Source organism: the organism of the source record quoted next, unplaced genomic scaffold (genome assembly GCF_019419815.1).
Source record: "Pyrus x bretschneideri cultivar Hongxiangsu unplaced genomic scaffold, Pyrus_bretschneideri_v1 Contig8, whole genome shotgun sequence".
Lineage (NCBI taxonomy): Eukaryota > Viridiplantae > Streptophyta > Magnoliopsida > Rosales > Rosaceae > Pyrus > Pyrus x bretschneideri.
In genome coordinates, this window is record NW_025999820.1 from 2,293,615 (window position 1) to 2,311,377 (window position 17,763).

General features: G+C 35.0%; 1 protein-coding gene across 2 annotated transcripts; it reads right to left on the minus strand.

Annotated features, from left to right (window-relative positions):
- Window positions 1–4,420: 4,420 nt before the first annotated feature.
- Window positions 4,421–7,655, minus strand: LOC103964650 (UDP-galactose/UDP-glucose transporter 4). Of its 2 annotated transcripts, XM_048575787.1 has the most exons (7): window positions 7,300–7,655; window positions 6,672–6,700; window positions 6,334–6,535; window positions 5,713–5,955; window positions 5,494–5,595; window positions 5,293–5,400; window positions 4,421–5,062 (listed from the first exon to the last, which is right to left on the minus strand). In XM_048575787.1, exons 1-7 carry the CDS (start codon window positions 7,423–7,425, stop codon window positions 4,805–4,807), a joined length of 1,068 nt encoding a protein of 355 aa, XP_048431744.1. In that variant the 5' UTR covers window positions 7,426–7,655; the 3' UTR covers window positions 4,421–4,804. The 2 variants fall into 2 exon arrangements, with proteins under 2 accessions (XP_048431744.1, XP_009375876.2); XM_009377601.3 differs by having other exon boundaries at window positions 5,293–5,595.
- Window positions 7,656–17,763: the final 10,108 nt, after the last annotated feature.

The following is a 17,763-nucleotide window of genomic DNA, read 5'->3' on the forward strand; positions in this document are numbered from 1 at the left end:
TTGGTACCCACAACATATGTTGTATATAAAGGTCTAATCGTACTCTTTCTGCTTGTAGGAACCAAGATGTCTCCACTCCCTTGTAATTTAATCTATGTGGATTAGTAGAATTGAATATGTACCTTTTGTTAATCCAAATTCACACCAAGTTTTTGCTACAACCAATTGCATACACATTTATGTACGAATCTCTATCATCACACTCTTATCAATCTCTTTCAAGTCATAACTCATAAAACACATGATGAGACTACTTTTTCACGATTCAACTTATCAAATCCAATGTCAATTCATCGAACAACAATCCCAATGCACATATACAGCAAATTCTTGAGTTCATAAAATATACCACATACCAAGCATTCTGCACATTTTCTTTAGGACAAATCTCATTTTACTACCTCAAGTTTTATGGTTTTCAACATTTAGTACGTGAAGTTTTTTTTGTCTCAAAGTCATACCTAAAGTGTTAATTTTGGGACAGTCTCATACATCCGTTTGTCTGTCTATTAAGTCTCCTATTAACTGATGACTTGACGTCCATGTAGACAATGACTAGGAACCACGTCTTAAAAAAAATAAAATAAAATAAAATAAAACCAGAATCCCATTTCCTCTTCCCCACCCAACACCCCTCCATCCCTTCCACCCTTCACCCACCGACACCTTTCCCCTTCCCTAATACCCACCCCTACCACCAAGCATTTTCTCCTTCCCCAAAAACCCAGCCCATTCCCTTCCCCCAAAACCCCAAAAGAATTCGATCTGGGTTTCGCAAACTGACCCTCCATTCTTCCCACCTATGTAAACAAGCATACCTAATTTCACAATCTATTTCAATTCCCACAAATACACACAAATTACTAAAATTTCAAGCAAAAACAATGGCTCGGCGGTGTGGACGATGACGATTGGCTGGACGGACTTGATGGGCAGAGAGGGTTGGTGAGTTATGAAAGAGGTTAGGATAGACTGACCTAGAACAAAACCGGATTTGGTGGGAATCAGAGCACTGCTGCTTGTGAGCGCCATTTTTGTTAGATTTTCTAAAGATATATATATATATATATATATATTTTTTTTTTTTTTGGGTGTAAAGGTACAATGAGATTGGAGAGAGAAATCTTAGAGGGTACCTGAGGAAGGGAAGGAGAAGGGTTGTGAATCTGGGCCCATTGTTTTTGCTTGAAATGGGTGTCGAGTGGAGGGGGTGGAGGGGATGGAAGGGTGTTGAGGAAGAAGAAAGGGGGTTCTGGTTTTTTTCTTTTTTTTTTTTTTTTTAAATGACACGTGGTGCTCAGTCATTGTCCACATGGACGCCACTTCATCAGCTAACGGAAGACTTAACAGCCAAACTAACAGATATATAAGACTATCTTAAAATTAACACTTTAGATATGACTTTAGGATAAAAAAATTTCATGTATTAAATGTTGAAAATCATGAAACTTGAGAGTAGTAAACTGAGATTTATCATTTTCTTTAAGCAAACTATTATCTTGAAGAAATGGAAACAAAGAAGATAGTAATAATATTGAGATAGTAATTAGATTACCGGATGAAATATGACTAGCAAAGATGGAAGAAGAGGAAAAGATATCAATAGTCTTTTTAACTTGGACTTGATTAAAGTAATGGTTCCTCAACTAAAAATCAACGAGTATTGGTTCTTTAACTCATCAAAGGGTGGAGCTATGACTCTTGTCTCTCAAAACCTAATTGAAGAGATGGTCCTTCAACTTTAACGGTCAATTGGAGAAATGATTTCTTAACTTTAATCCAATTGTGGCAATGGTTCTTCCAATATGACTTATTTTGACGGAATTTTGATGGAGTTGACGAAAAGGACCATAGCTGCGCAGTTTGATGAGTTAAGGGATCAATGGTTATGAATTTTTAGTTGAGGGACCAGTACTCTAATTGAGTTAAAGTTCATGGATCATTTCTACAATTTTTTTTCATAGAAGAAATGAGTGAGAATGAGGTAATGATGGCATCAAGACCTAACTGCAATTCTCAATGGTAGAGCCAACATGGGTTCATTGGTTGTCCTTGACCTCAACAACTTCAAAAACCTCATACATATTTGTTTGTGCATTGTATTTGACCCCTGTGGAGCCAAGAATAATCACAAGGCGATACGTGGATTTTTGGATAGAAGAGGACAAAATACCCTTGAGTCACAACGGGATACCTACGCGCGAGCAGCGGACAATCATCCCTCAACCAAGTCAAAAGTGCCCAAAATAGATAACAAATTCAAAACTATTTCATCCACCCTCATCCTATATTCTCCACAAGGTAATTATTCCACAACCCCCAAAACATTTCTTTCAAATTATGTTAATTAGTCAATTAATGGATTTATTACCTAATTAATCTTTTAATAACTAATTAACTACAAATTACACCCAAAAAATACCACAAATGGCTGGTCCCTATTCTCCTAATAGGGCCGGCCATATCTCCATTCTCTCAAAAAACCACTTCCAAGTCTCTTGCAAAAACTCTACAAAATTTTTCAAACACTCTTCCCTCAAAATTCTAACTTTGGCCTTAGAGGTTCTTCGGCCAAAGTTCCTAATTAATCCATTAATCACCAATTAAATCACCCATTTTCGCACAAAAAACCTTTAAGGGCCGGCCACCTCCATTCGCTATATATATGACCCTATTTTCTCTAAAAAGCTAAGTCCACACTCTTGTAAAACTTCAAAAACTCTTCAAACACTTTTTCTCTCTAAATTCTAACTTTGGCATCCGAGGTTCTTCAGCCAAAGCCCTCCCATTCATCGTGGAGATGTGAGGTTCTTGGTCTTAATCTAAGGTATTAATTGTTTTGTAGGTGCAATTTTGTTCAAGATTAAGAAGGTGAAAATTTGCATCTATAATTTTCTACCGTTTTACTGTCTATAAATTCAAGTGTTTTTCATACATCAGCTCAGCTGGGACGTTAAATACCTCAATCAAGGGTAAACAAAGATAAAGGGAGTAAAAACAAGAGAGGGGGTGTGAGTTGCCACTCTGCATGCATGCAAGTGGTTCTACCCGTTGCCAACTTGCCACGTCTCTCACTTGGTTGCAAGTATAAATGAGTGGCGATCGAGCCTGCCTTTGTCTGCCTCAAAAATTACATCACCTGAATATTTTAAGAAACAAAGAAATGAAAAAGAAAACTTTGGAAACGTGAAAGAATAGACCACAATAAATATGTATTAAAATACATGATTTATTGAATAGAAAGTGGTTTAAGAAATTCAAAGAGGATTCTCATTCGTTTTAAAAGTCTTCCCCACGCAACTCCAAGATTAAAATATTTATTTATTTTTATTTTATGTTTTCCTTCGTTGTCGGTTTAGTTATCACATGGTGATCAGCACTAGCAGCTAGCTAATTTGTCAATTTTCCTACTTAATTATGTTTAGTAATCCAAAGCAAACGGGATTATCCTAATCTACTGGGAAATGGAAATGCCCCAAAATGGGTTCAATCTACGTAGGCAGTTAGTTAAGTGGTAATTATATTCTCTGGTCAAACCATTATAACGAAGGAAAACTAATAAAAAAAGTTTCAAAATTTTGAGTTTTAGCGATAAGGACAAAATAAAAGATAAAAATGAATAGTATCAGGATTGATTTTTTAGTGTAAAAATATGATTTTTCGTTAAAGTAAACAATACCAGGAGTTTTTCGTTAAAATTCTCGTATAAGAACGGGTTTAATACTCTAATCTATATTTTAAAGTTATGAGCTCATGCATTACCTTGCCTACCGGAAAGTACAAATAAATTATTATAACCATAAGAGGCAAAGGGTCAACCCATTAAACCAGAATTGGACTTCTCTAAAACGAGTTTTGTTTCACTAAATAAAATATCTAAAATTGACTACCGCATAATGGTTTAGTGGTTAAAGATAAATTCTAGATTTGTATTCTAACCGTCGTGGTAAAGACACCAGCTAGTTCTTTTTTTTATAAAAAAATAAAAAATAGGAACTGCTATTAGTATTCCAGAAATCGCATTCTAAACTCCTCACAAGTGTATTTTTTTCTTCTAATTATAAAAATTAAGTATAAAATGAGATTTTTGAAATGCCAATAACAATTTCTTAAAAAATATCTAACATTCTTATTAATCTTTACATGTCGTATGTTTGAATATCATTAATAGCCAATCCGAAACAACCTAATGTTAATAACCAATTTGATAACAACCTAACTCTGAATATTGTTAATAGCCAATTCGATAACAACCTAACTCTGCAGTATATATCCTTGTATTAAGTTTCTTGGCCAAACATCTATTTTTTTAAAGAAAAACTAATGAAAAAACTTGAAAACTTTAAGTTTTAACGATATAAAAATTCATCAACTGTACTAAATCTGAAAGGCCATAATCAAAACAACAGTAACTTATCCGAGCTCTGAAATTCAGCTTCATATTCCAAAACATTCACAAAAAGATAAGCTGGTAACTCTGGGGGTTTCTAACACTTTGACAACAAATATAAAGAATTAAAAAACAAAGGACACAATACAAAGAATTAAACTGGAGATTAAAAAAAACAGAAAAAAATAAATAAAACATAAAAATCCCTAATGTTCTTATTTGGAATAATTAAAATTGAGAATTGTTATTAGCACTCCAAAAATGTCATTATACACTCCAAACTTTCTATATTATGAAAGAAAAATACAATTGTGAGGAGTGCAGAATGAGATTTTTGGAATACCAATAACACTTCCCTTAAAATTTGCTAAATAGCTGCTGAGAAATGAGGAACCTATTAAGCAGGTTGGTGTTTCAGACCAATTGACTCTTTTCTTCATTTTCTCCGGCGTTTTCTAGTCGGATTCTGTCGTTTTCGATTGGAGCAGGTTTTGAAGTGTTGGTCTTGGAAGACGGGGTTGAAACTCTCTGGTATGGTTTATTTTCCGGCAGGAGTTTCAGTGTGATCCCCATACCTATGAGCAGAAGTCCGGTCCCGTGCTCTTCAGTTAATGGCTTTGTGAATATCATGTATGACAGCAGTAATGTGACGGCCTTTCTGGCCGTTGTGATCTGCGATAAAAACAAGGGATTCAATCAGAATATTTCAAAGGAATTTATATGGTTCACATTGTACTATATGCTTGTTCGTATTCGTGCATATGATATTTAATGTTGCCTAAGAAACAACTCTTGCTTTGAAAATGCCACTTGAAAATAAATGTGATTTCAAGATATTTATAACAAGGTATGGTACCACGTTGAGATGTCTAGGCACAAATAGACTTGTGACAAGAATGTACCATGGCTGTGGTGGCGGCTCCGAAAAGTGCAATGAGGGAAAGGACGGAGACTTGGCCGACAAATGTGGCCATGGCTTCAAAGACTAACACGCCATACACGTATGGATGCTGCATAATACCAAAAAGATTTGTTAGACATTGTGAGGCTTGTGTGATGCATGTAACATGGTGGAATCTTAGGATTTTTGGATTGCAAGTTACCTGCCAACATGAGTTCCACGCTTTGAATAATTCCCCTGTCAAAAGCATGGGTGGAATCAAGAAAGGTAGGCCAACCACTGTAGAGCAAAACAGCATCTCCATCTGTGGATTAGGATAAAGGAAAGCACAAAATTATATGAAAAGTCACATATTTTTCATGAACAAGTTTCGAGTTCACGTTTAAACATCCACAAAGAGAATCTAATAGCATAATGTCACCTGTGTGGTTTCGGGATTCATGGTAAAGATAGCTTCTTGCAAGTTACCCAAAAAGGAATCCATGATTAAAGCACCCGATACCATCAGAACACCAATCACGCTGAAGTTGGGAGATGTTTGTGCATCTGCTAGGGTGAATAGGATCAAACCCACCACCAAAAGAAGTGCAGAAACGTATTCGTGAGGTGGGTATTTTCGTCTCAAACCTGGTATGAAGGCTCCCATTACCATCACAGGCAGAACCTGAAATACCAAAATCATGAACCTAAAATCAGAAAACCAAGAGCAACAGTAGACGGCACTTACAATTCCAGTTGATACCAATCAAGTATAGGGAAGTTCCACAATTGCATTTCTCAAAAGTACAAACTAGCTTAAAAAAATGACATCTTTTTACTTAGTTACTTGGCTAAGAACTTAAAATCAAACTCTCTAACTCTGCAACGCTCCACTCCCCCGAAAAGAAGAAGAATCATCTCAAATCTGCCCCTCTTAACAAGCAAGTAATTTTTTTACCTCTATTTTTTACTCTCAATTTTATCCGCATTGAATGGTTATCCAGCTAAAATTAGTTGCTGGAACTGAAAAACCAAATTACCATATAAATTTTCATGTCTTTACCTTTGTCGATTTGAACATGAGCTGTGCCGGATAGTTGAGAAAAGCCAAAGAGCCTTTGGTAAGTCCATGGGACCCCATAAGCACAGCAGAAAGCTTCACATAAGTCTTCCATGGATTCACCATTTGCTTGGTGGTGAAGCCTTGCAGGTATATCAGAAATAGATACACAAATCCTTGGACAAATGTGAAGTACCAACCATAGCTGCAACAAGAAATTCAAAATAAGCATAAACAGGTCCTAATCGTAAAGCCCGAAATCAAGCACTTTCAAAACTATTTGGCAAACAAAAACACTTCCAAAATTTAAAAATAAATAAATATCCATTCGATTCGCTTACCTGAATTGTAGCCTGTTATACACATATTCCTGAAAATGAGCCAAAAAATATGATTTAATTAGCAATTCAAACAAGTAAAAGTTTGTATAAGAAAAAAATCGATTGCTTTGGGGATACAAGGCTTCAAAATTTTAATTCATTCCTGAACGTGCAATGAACTGGATACATTAATTAAAAAACGCGGACCAAAATTATATCAAGTTGATCTTTTGATTTCCTAAAAATGTAAACTAATAGAATAATCAGACCCAATGGTCCCAAAACCAAACGGAGGATTAAAGTTTTTATTTGATAATTGTTTGCTCAACTTTCTCAGCAACCAAACAAATACAAAAGCAGTAAAATATTATTAAATAAAAATCGCAGGTCTGCTATGAACGAAACAATTCCTTGCACAGAAGAGAAAGCTTAATCCGTTGCTTGGTTGCTAAGACACCAAACAGAAAAGGGGGATACCCAAAGACTAAAAAAGTTGTCATCCAAAAAACTTTCCCACTAACCAAACAGAAAAAATAGCTTTAGACCACGAAATTTTCCTTTATTTCCAGGCTCAGTTTCTCGGCAACCAAACAGGCGCCGAATTTTTCCCTTACAATAATAACATATAAAACAGAGTGAAAGAAAATACCTCGCAGACACCATTAACAAGGTAGCCAAAGAAGAACCCAGAAGAGCAAAGGAGGAATTGTTGCCATTTGGGTCTGTCAGAGAGCGAAATCCCAAAAAGGAACCGGGCTCGCTCATCGTTCTTCATCGATTTGAATCGTTTTCTCACCGACCCAACTGGGTGTACTGGATATTGGGTACCCAAGAAAGAGCTCAGAAATTTCAAAATCAAGGAGAAATTGGGCAGAAAAATGGTGGATTTTTACCAAAAAAGAATGCGGAATATATGGAGTTCACTACAGTTGGTGATGCACTTGCATGTTGACTATCCCAACACAGAAAAGAAGGAGAGAGGAAAATGATTTGTATATAAAAGGACAATGGTATCGGGTTGAACACGGTGACTATTTATTCTTTACTTGTGAAGAATGATGCCAGATGTTGAGAGGGTGGAGAGAGTTTTTGGACTCAGAGTCGGAGCTCTTTCTAGTTTTCATCGCACTCTTTCGCCTCTTCGAGTTGGCAACGCGGCAGAGGAAAGAAACAGACAAGGGTTTTTGTTTTCTAAAGTAATTATTATTATTTTATTTTTTTTAATAAGCGATAATAAAGTCTACAAATGTAGAAGAGTAAAGTAAATCTCGTACTGAGTTCGTTATAATAAATTTAATTTAAATTCGTATTTGGAAAACGAACTTAAAATATTTTACTTACAAGTGAACAAGAATGACAATAGACTTGCAATATTAAATTACTCTAAATAATTAAGATTTTAGAAAGTTTAACAGTGTTATTAGAGGTAGGTTTTTTTGGTGTAATGATTGCGGATGAGCCCTTTGGTTTTTTCTTTGTAGAGATAACCGACCTCGACACTTATTTATACTAAATCCTAATTCCCTATCACTTTTTCCCCATCTCTTATGAATCATTATTTATTAGGAAAACTAATGAAAAAACTTTAAAATTTTGAGTTTTAACGATAAGGATAAAATAAAGAGTAAAATGAATAGTACTAGGATTGACTTTTTAGTGTAAAAATATAATTTTTCGTTAAAGTAAACAGTACCGAGAGTTTTTTGTTAAAGTTCCCTTATTTATTTGGAATAGGAAGTTATGAATCGAGTAAGATAAACAAATAAAAGGGTTTTGTTTGAAAAAGATTAAAATTTAAAAAAAAAAAAATTAGGTGTTCAATTGTATATTGATTTTGATCCTTTCAAGTGTACTCTATTAAAATTGATATTCTATTCTAGTTTTAATTCTTCCTTCAAAATGTCATCTTGCAAAGAAAGACATCTGGCTGTAGCCAAAAGAATAAAAAAACAGTGTTTTAAGAAAACATTAAAACGATCACCATATAATTGAGTTGTTAATAATTTTGGATTTGAATAATTTTTTATAAAAAAAAATGCCTAAAATATGAACAGTTCAAATAATTAAAACACAAAGCCAGACTTACAAAGTTTATTTGAGATTTTTCAAATTGATCTCCATCCTTCCATTCTCCATATATATAGACACAAAGTTACACCACAAAAAAAAAAAAAAAAAAAATATATATATATATATATATATATATATAGGTTAGCATGCATTTCCATTTGTTTTCCAAATTGGTGAGGTTTCGTATCTTATCGTTTTTGGTTTATTGACCGACACACTTATATATATATATATATATATATATATATATACACAAGTTCTTTAAGAGAAGGAATTTCCACTTATTTTTATTTTATGGATAATACATGCATTTATTTCTTGGGGTTGAGCTAATTCTCCCTTGCAAATAAGGTATATTGACCTTACAATTTCACAGAGCCATTTTAATTCTTAATCTTCATTTTTAAGATCATTCTTACCAAGAATTGTTTCAATTGGAGATCATTAGTCATTCAAATATATAGAACAAATTAACTGTGTAAGTTCCAAGTAATATATTCATGATGAACCGTCTATTTATTTGATGTTTTTGGATGATTAAACGATCTCCAATTTGAATGATTTCTTGTAGCAGTGGTTTTAAATGAAACTTAATAAATTGAACATTTTTTATTATTTGAACGAGATATGGTATTTGTAAATGAAAGATATGTAAATTCCCACGTGGGGAAATGCAAATATTATCCCAATATTATTACTTAGAAGATTTGAGCTTCCTCCTCGATCCACACCATAAATACAAAACAATGACCCAGGATTTAGTAGCCAACTTTAATTTGGATTTTAATATTGGTTCAAAAAAAAATGTGGATTTTAATAAACCTTCACTTTACAAGATTGATTAAATTACACTCCATGTATTTACAGGTCCATGCAAACATTTCAAAGAAGGTGATGGTCAAATTCGACCATTGTTCAATGACCCAGCTACTCGACAAGTCAAATAAAAGCTTGGATTGATGATCAAAAAAGAGAACGGGTCAATTAAGTTTCGTGACAGGCAGTGTTCCTTAGCTTAGAAATTTAGATCCGTTCTAGACATTAGTGTTTGTAATTTAAGAATCAACACATCTGGACTTAAAATAAATAAATAAACATTTGAACTGCTGATTAGTATGTGATAGACCATCAAAATGAATTAATAAAAACCATTGGATTTAATTTGTGTGATTCAAACATGTTGATTCATAAGTTCCTGACACTAAGTTTAAACCGGATCAAATTCCCATAACTTTGGTCGACTATGGATCTATAACGTTCGGTTTTTTCCTAGCACATGTGATGTGCTGTGAGGGGTTCAGTGTGCTGATGTACGTTAGATGTATATGTCAAACTACCCATGTGATATACATATAGGGCAAATGATACATGTAAAACCCTAACGAGCAAAACGTTTCACAGTGACAACGGTACCATGCGTTTTCATGAATGTAACGATATGGAAGTCTTCATTGCAGCAGCACTTTACACGCTTGGTAAGAGTGATGTTATATATGTTGGCATAAATGTAGGTGTATTTTATCCTAATTAACTGGTCCTAAATTACTCTTTTTTTTTCTTTTTCGAATAAACGATATTATCTACACTAAGAGAAAGGGAATGGACTTAGCCTCACAATAAGCTAGCAATAATGTGGTTCAAATTCGTATTTGGTGAGAATTGAACCTAAGAACCTCTCACTTACAAGTGAAGATGAATACTACTAAACCATAATACTAAGTGGCTAAATTACTCAATTATATTACAACTAAGAGACAATGTTGGTTTCTTACAAGGATTCTAATGAGAATCATAGTGATTGTTTATCCATATAAATAGTGGGCACTACTCTTACAGAAAAAGATGCTTATTATTGTACCAAAAGCCTATTGTTTGGTTGTGCACTGTGTATCTGGCAAAGAGGAGAACCTTAATTATTATTTAAGTCAGATAATTCTTACATTTTAATATATTTAAGTAAACTTCAAGCACATATAATGAATTTGACTAAATTTTGGTAAAGTGAAGCGAAAATCGAATTCTAAGGTGTTAAGTGACACAATTTAAATTTCAAGGTTAAAATTAAGATCAAGATCGAGTTCTAGGGGTCATAGAAAAAAAATAAGGTTAAAAACCAGTACCTTCCTACCTTAAGGCTTACGAACACATAATTTGGATGAAAACTCATATGCACATGCAGTTGGTTTTAAAGAAAATGATAATCACACTCCTTTACTTTCTCTATATAGTTTGTTTAATTCTGTTCACTGTTTGCAATTTATTTTTTCAATTTGATACTTAAAAATTAAGAAAGGTGTGTATGTTCATTATTTCTCTTAATTTTAATAAGACAAGTTTCATATGTAGAAATATTGGATGAAAGTCTTTTATGATTAATATATAAGTCAAACTATCAATTATCTATTCATCTAATGTTGTTTCTTTTGTCAAAGTTGCAAACAAATATAACTTAAGGTTTGGATATATCAGTTAGGTTAAACCTCAAACAAGTAATTAAGCATAAATAAAGCTAACCAATACATATAGTTACAAACTTATGAATTTGTTTTGGTCATTTTTCCTTCACAAGTAAATGAGCAAATACTCTACATACTTATGTGTATCAATTATTTATGTAATGTTATTTTACAAGTGCTTTTGTTGTTAAATTTGATTTTTATAATTATTAAGTTTTTTTATTTTCAATCTCAATTATGTAATTTTCATACTGCTTAGTACAATTCAGTGCTAACTGCTAAGTACTATTGTGATTTAGTTTATTGTTACGGTCTAGTGGTATTCCTCTTCACTTCTAAGTGAGAGGTCTTAGATTCAATTCCTTCCAAAAACGAATTTGAACAGCATTATTGCTAGTCCATTGTGAGGCTTAGCCCACCCCCTCTTCTTGAGTGTAAATAGTATCGTTTTTTAAGAAAAAAAAGTAACAAGAAGAACAGTTTAGTAATAGTAATTCATATGTCGGTCACACTTTCAGTTTTCATCCATTAAGTATTATGGTTTTGAAACTTTATTATTATTATTATTATTATTATTATTATTATTATTATTATATATTATTATGATGTAAAGGACAAAGAAAATAAGAAAATGTGAATTTGGGTCCGTATTTTAAATTCCCTCCTTGAAGTAATCAGTCATGCATGTACATTAAGGTACCGTTTGGTACGTGGGATGAGACGAAATGCAATGGGACGGGACGCACTCGTCCCACATTTGGTTCACCAATTTGCCTGGGACACGCTATCCTGATGAAACAGATTTTAGTCAATTTTTCCTGCCACCCTCCTCGTGGAACAACTTGTTCCAGCCCATGGAACACAAAATTATAACTTTTTGCACAACAATACCCCTCCTCTTTTTCATTAATTTCACTTCGAAAATTAATCAAAATTCTAGAGATCTCTCAATTTCTACACAATTAGCATAAAATATTCATTAAAAATTAAAATTTACCTCAATAGATCAACTCAAAAACTGAGTTCTCTTGTTTTTCCAGGAAATCAAGCTTCCTTGATCACACTTCAAATTTTTCGAGAAATTGAGTGACAAAAACCCAACAAAAAGCAATTTCTTTGCGTTTGATTTCTATATTCAAAGCAAAAAAATAGCAAAACGAAAAAAAACCTAGATCAGATAAAGGGTTCCTTAGAAAGCCAAAGAGAGAAATTTTATGGGGAAACAAACTGGAAGAACAAAATGGTACCTAGGAAAGCCAGTGAAAGGACGTGGCCAACGTCGTCACTCGAGGGATGGGATGATGAGGATTAGGCAGAAGATGTGAGGGATGATGTTGAACTTGTCGACAATGGCTTAGGTAAGGTCGAACTCGTCGAAGTGGATGGGTATGATTGTTATTTAATCTTTCGTTCCATTCCTGCCTGAGCGTACACCAAACATAGCATGGAATCTTCGTTTCGTTTCGTTTCATCCCGTTTTGTCCCATTCTGTCCCGTTTGCATATCAAACGGTACCTAAAGGCCGAGCGTTACTTTTACTATTGTATTCTTGTATGGATCTTCAAAAGTTGACTAAACATTTATTAAAGAAAAGAAAGCCCACAATTCTCTGAGGCTCCGGTCTAGAAAATAATTTACACAGAACAAGTTTACCACCATATGCCGCATTCTGTTCTATAATACATGATGTATAAATTTTTTGGGAGCATTTTTGCTCACCACTTTAAACTTTAGTGTATGTTTACTATACACATAATCATCTACCTAAATACCACATGTCATTTTATTTAACTTTGATTAGATTTTTTCAAAATTTTAGTTAGTTTTTTTTCAAACTTGAAAAAATAACATTTAATGTGAAATTAGCTAGAGTTAGGTGAAATGACATACGACAAACGATTAGGTGTATGGTAAGCTACACCATAATTATGATGGTGAGCAAAAATATACCAAAAGTTTTTACAAAATATTGTATTATTAAATCAAACGTTATATATCGATAAACTCGCTTCATGTAAGTTGTTTCGTAATACCCTCCATACCTCCCTCTCTCCCCAAGCTAAAACACCAAATGTGTTGACACGTTTTCCAGATGTCGTCTTTTTATAACACCGCGATTTGGAATCAGGCCCTGTCCCCTATTTTGATCTCTTTCAAAAACTAATTAATCTTGTACCACGTTGCGTCATATTTGACAGAGTCAAGACCCCTATGTACAACACGGCACCGTAAGTCGTTCAAGATAGTGTCCCGTCAATGTAGAAAACAAATTAGAAACGGCGAAGATTAACCTTTGCAAGCCATACAATTACTGGGAAAAAAGAAGCGCACCAAACGTAGATCAAGAAGCATTGTTATGAATCACCACCAAAAGCTGTTTCTCCCTCACAGTTATTTATCATGCGCACAAACTACAAAACACAAAATCACTATCGCAACTCTATTAATATGGTTCACGTTCAAATATATGAATTTGAGCCGTAATTTATGGACGTTAAAAGGTTCTTCTTGATAGATCAAAGAAGGACCACCAAAAAAAAAAAAAAAAAAAAATACTCTTCTTATCAGAACGACAACCATAGAATGAAAATAGTTAGAAGATATTAGAAACAAGAAGTGAAAAGAGGGAAGAGACCAAGACGAATTGCCGTCGATCCCAAAGACACAAGCGAGCGTCGATATCTAAGGTTTTTTTTTTTTTTCTATTTGCCTCCCTAGCAGTTATGAATCCATTTGTTCGTTCAATATTCCTTGAATGCAAGGAATGATTCATTCCATTCAAATCATTAACTACTTTCTACGAAGTTATTTTAAATAATACTAGTATTTGCCTACACACTTTATGTATATGAACACATTTTTTAGGTAAATGAGAAGGAGAGAGGGAGAGAGAGAATGTGGAAAGAGTGGAAGGTTTTTGCTTTTAGATTTTTATTTTATTTTATTAATTTTAAATATTAGAGATATTTAATATCATTTGTATGGACATCCCACTCGCCCAGGGGGTTGATCCTTATATGTATATTCCCATCCTACTTAGCACGAGGCCTTTTGGGAGCTCACTGCTTCGGGTTCCTTGGAAACTCCGAGTTAAGCGAGTAGCGCGCGAGAGCATTCCCAGGATGGGGTGACCATCGGGAAGTTCTCGTGTGAGTTCCCAGAAACAAAACCGTGAGGGCGTGGTCGGGGCCCAAAGCGGACAATATCGTGCTACGGTGGTGGAGCTGGCCGGGAAGTGGTGCCACCCGGGCCGGGATGTGACATTGGTATCAGAGCCTAACCCTGGTCGCGTGTGTGCCGACGAGGACGTCGGCCCCTAAGGGGGGTGGATTGTGACATCCACATCGCCCAGGGGGTGATCCTTATATGTATATTCCCATCCCTACTTAGGCACGAGGCCTTTTGGGAGCTCACTGGCTTCGGGTTCCATGGGAACTTCGAAGTTAAGCGAGTAGCGCTCGAGAGCATTCCCAGGATGGGTGACCCATCGGGAAGTTCTCGTGTGAGTTCCCAGAAACAAAACCGTGAAGGCGTGGTCGGAGCCCAAAGCGGACAATATCGTGCTACAGTGGTGGAGCGGGCCCGGGAAGTGATCCGCCCCGGGCCGGGATGTGACATTGTAGGTGAGGCTTCAATAAAAAATAGTAAAATTTGGACCTGTGAAATTACATTATTACCATAATTTTTTTTTTTTTTGGTGTGATAGAAGATTAAGTTGTCTTTTCACTATCTTTTGGTTGATAAAAGGGTTTCATTAATTAATAGAGCTATTCAAACCGTTATTTTCAATAGTTTAAAATTGAAATTAAAATAGATGGATTGCCATAATATATAATTTAATAATTCACCTTTCTTTCTGAAAATTACAAATTATTTTTTAATTCTAAATTTAGTGAAAAAAAATGCAAAACGAAATATAGAAAACTCATCCTATATATGCAAGTTTGTATGTTCATAAGGATACAATAGTATTGAAGAAAAAGACAGAGACCAATACAAAACGATCATATAGAACATTATCAACTGTTTATCATTGTTATTGGTGGATCAAAATAATCAGACTTTGTGAACGAAACCAACAAAACCTTCACGATCACACAAAAATTATCAAACAAAACCTTCAGGGCACAACTTGTAGAAGGAAGGAACATACCAAAAAATATCAAACAAAGGGACCATTCCCCACATTTTTTTTGGAAAATTAGGACATGCAAATACAGAAGGAAGGGCCCTGGATTAACGTGAAGCCTAAAAAACATATTTATACACGTAATGTTGATGTTGGGTCCTCCATATATGTATATATATTTTGGAGTGTGATATCCACACATCCTATTTTACTTCTCACACACTTTTTTAATTTTCGGCCGTCGGATCAGATGAATTAAAGAAGATCAACGAACATAAATTATCAAAGGGTGCATGAGAAGTAAAATAGGGTGTGTGGATAGCACATCCCATATATTTTCTGCTGCGTCCTGCATATATATTCCATAGCAACCATATGAGAAGTGAGAGATATGTCAAGAGCCGCCAGAAGATCCAAAAGTGGTCCATTTTCTCATCTCATCCTCTCAAAAACTCTTTGCCTTGCGTGGACGTGCTTAAGTTAAGGGAGCATTTTGGTATATATCCCTATAAATTCTATTCCCCAAAAATGGGATAAACTGTTGGTGAGGAAAGGTCCATGTCATGTGAGCCCTCCTCGTAAAATTAAATTGCTATTGTGGGCATAATTTACTGAACAAATATAGAGGTCATAGAGAGAGAGAGAAAGGTGCGGCAATAGAGAAGAAGAATAGAGAAATGTGTAATTGTGGGTGTGTGTTATTCCACCCCATTATACCTTTATTTATAGTAGTAAGGAAGGTTAATTCCTTACCCTTTAGGATTACAACATTTAATAAATAATCTACTCCTAATAGGAATATAAGATACATTCCCATATCTACTAGATTTACACAATCACATTCATATTCCAATAGGACTGCAACACTCCTCCTTGAGTGTGTAAATACTCAAGTAAATGGCGCATCAGGTCTTCAGTGATGAAGTAAGTACAGTTGATGAAGTCGTCAACACAATGGGGAATGCGAGTCTCAAATCAATGGAAGAATGCATAAAAAGTAAAACTCACAAAACCTCACTATGGTAAAACCCAAGGTGGGGAAAAACCCACAGTCTAAGGAGAAAAGTGAGAAGTTGCATTAAGTCAAAACTATACGTCTTTTGGACGTAAGTAGAAGAGCTCTCAAGGATATGATCAACCCAGGATGGGTGCCTCGTTAAAACCTAGTTAGGTAGCAAACACCTAGTGGGAAAATTGCTCCTAATCGTAGGGAAAAAGAGTATAGATCAAGTAAGTATACTTCTGGATACTTCCCCTGAGTTTGACATAACTTCCAAATGAGAACTACAAGCATTGCTTATGATAGTTAGGCATACTAATTCCTCGGACAAGCTTTTGGAAGGTTGACTTTCGGCAGTGACGTCGTGTAGAGGTTGGCAAGGTTGTCTGGATTGGCTTGCATGACTTCAATCTCCTGATGCTCTGCTGATGTAGATGTAGACGCAATATGTCTTGGCGTTGACTTTGTTGATGTATCATGTCTTGGTCGGGTGGATACATGCGGCATAGTCTTCATGGATCGTCGTCGAGACTTAACGATGGATGAAAACACAGCAAATACTTCAAATATGCTCAACAAGAACTCTTAACCATGTCTCACTTGTGGCGTAGTGAAGTAAGGTAAGTCTTAGAACGATTCGAAGATTTCACAACTAAGGTCATATCGTGGACTTCCAAGATATTGCGATATCCCTAACGGTAAAGACATAACCATTTGAAGATTTTACCTTGTGCGGGTTTGATAAGTAATCAGCGTCAGCATAACAAACAAGGCAAGCATCTTCATGAGGATCAGGGGGGTTGGATCCGCTCGAGATGCATTGGGATTTACCCTTGTGGTACCTTCAGGGTACATCTTTAATACCAATTTAGTAGTTACGTGTAGGCGCGGTGTTGCATCTTTACCAAGATCAACAACGAAGGAGATGTTTGCCTAAAATACAATGAGCTAAGTACAACGAAGAGCAAAATTGAACTCAGATATGAAATTTCGGATTCCATAACCTCTTTAAGGGTCTTAATTTCATATAACGTATGGACGATCAAAGGTAGACTCAAAGGTAACACATTCGGGGTGTAGTTCGACTGGTAGACCAAAATACCGTTAGAACAATGCTTCAACTTCAAGTGAAGGCATAAACAAGTTTTCCAAGATCCTTCATCTCAAATTCCATCTTTAGGTGCGAGGCAATTTTCTCAAGCTCTTTTGGAGTCTTAGTGAGATTCGTGTTAACGATATAAACTGTAACTCTAGCAATTTGGAATAAGACTTCATAGTTTAACACACAATGGCATAATTCATCCCTGACTGATCAAATAATCACGTAGACGGGTATACCACATCCGTCGGATTTTTCAATCCATAAGTGAACGCCTCAAAACAAGTTAAGAGGGTGTTTCGTGGTTTTGGAACTATTTGAAACAATCCATGTAATTCTTCGAGAACTTACATGTAAAT

Bases quoted from the DNA above. Each gene is read 5' to 3' on its own strand.
- LOC103964650 (XM_009377601.3), bottom strand. From the start codon at position 7,425: ATGAAGAACGATGAGCGAGCCCGGTTCCTTTTTGGGATTTCGCTCTCT. The intron at 6,701-7,299 runs GTATTTTCTTTC...GCTCATTTTCAG, and splicing joins TTGTTAATGGTGTCTGCGAG to GAATATGTGTATAACAGGCT. The intron at 5,063-5,292 runs GTACATTCTTGT...TTTTTATCGCAG, and splicing joins GAGCCGCCACCACAGCCATG to ATCACAACGGCCAGAAAGGC.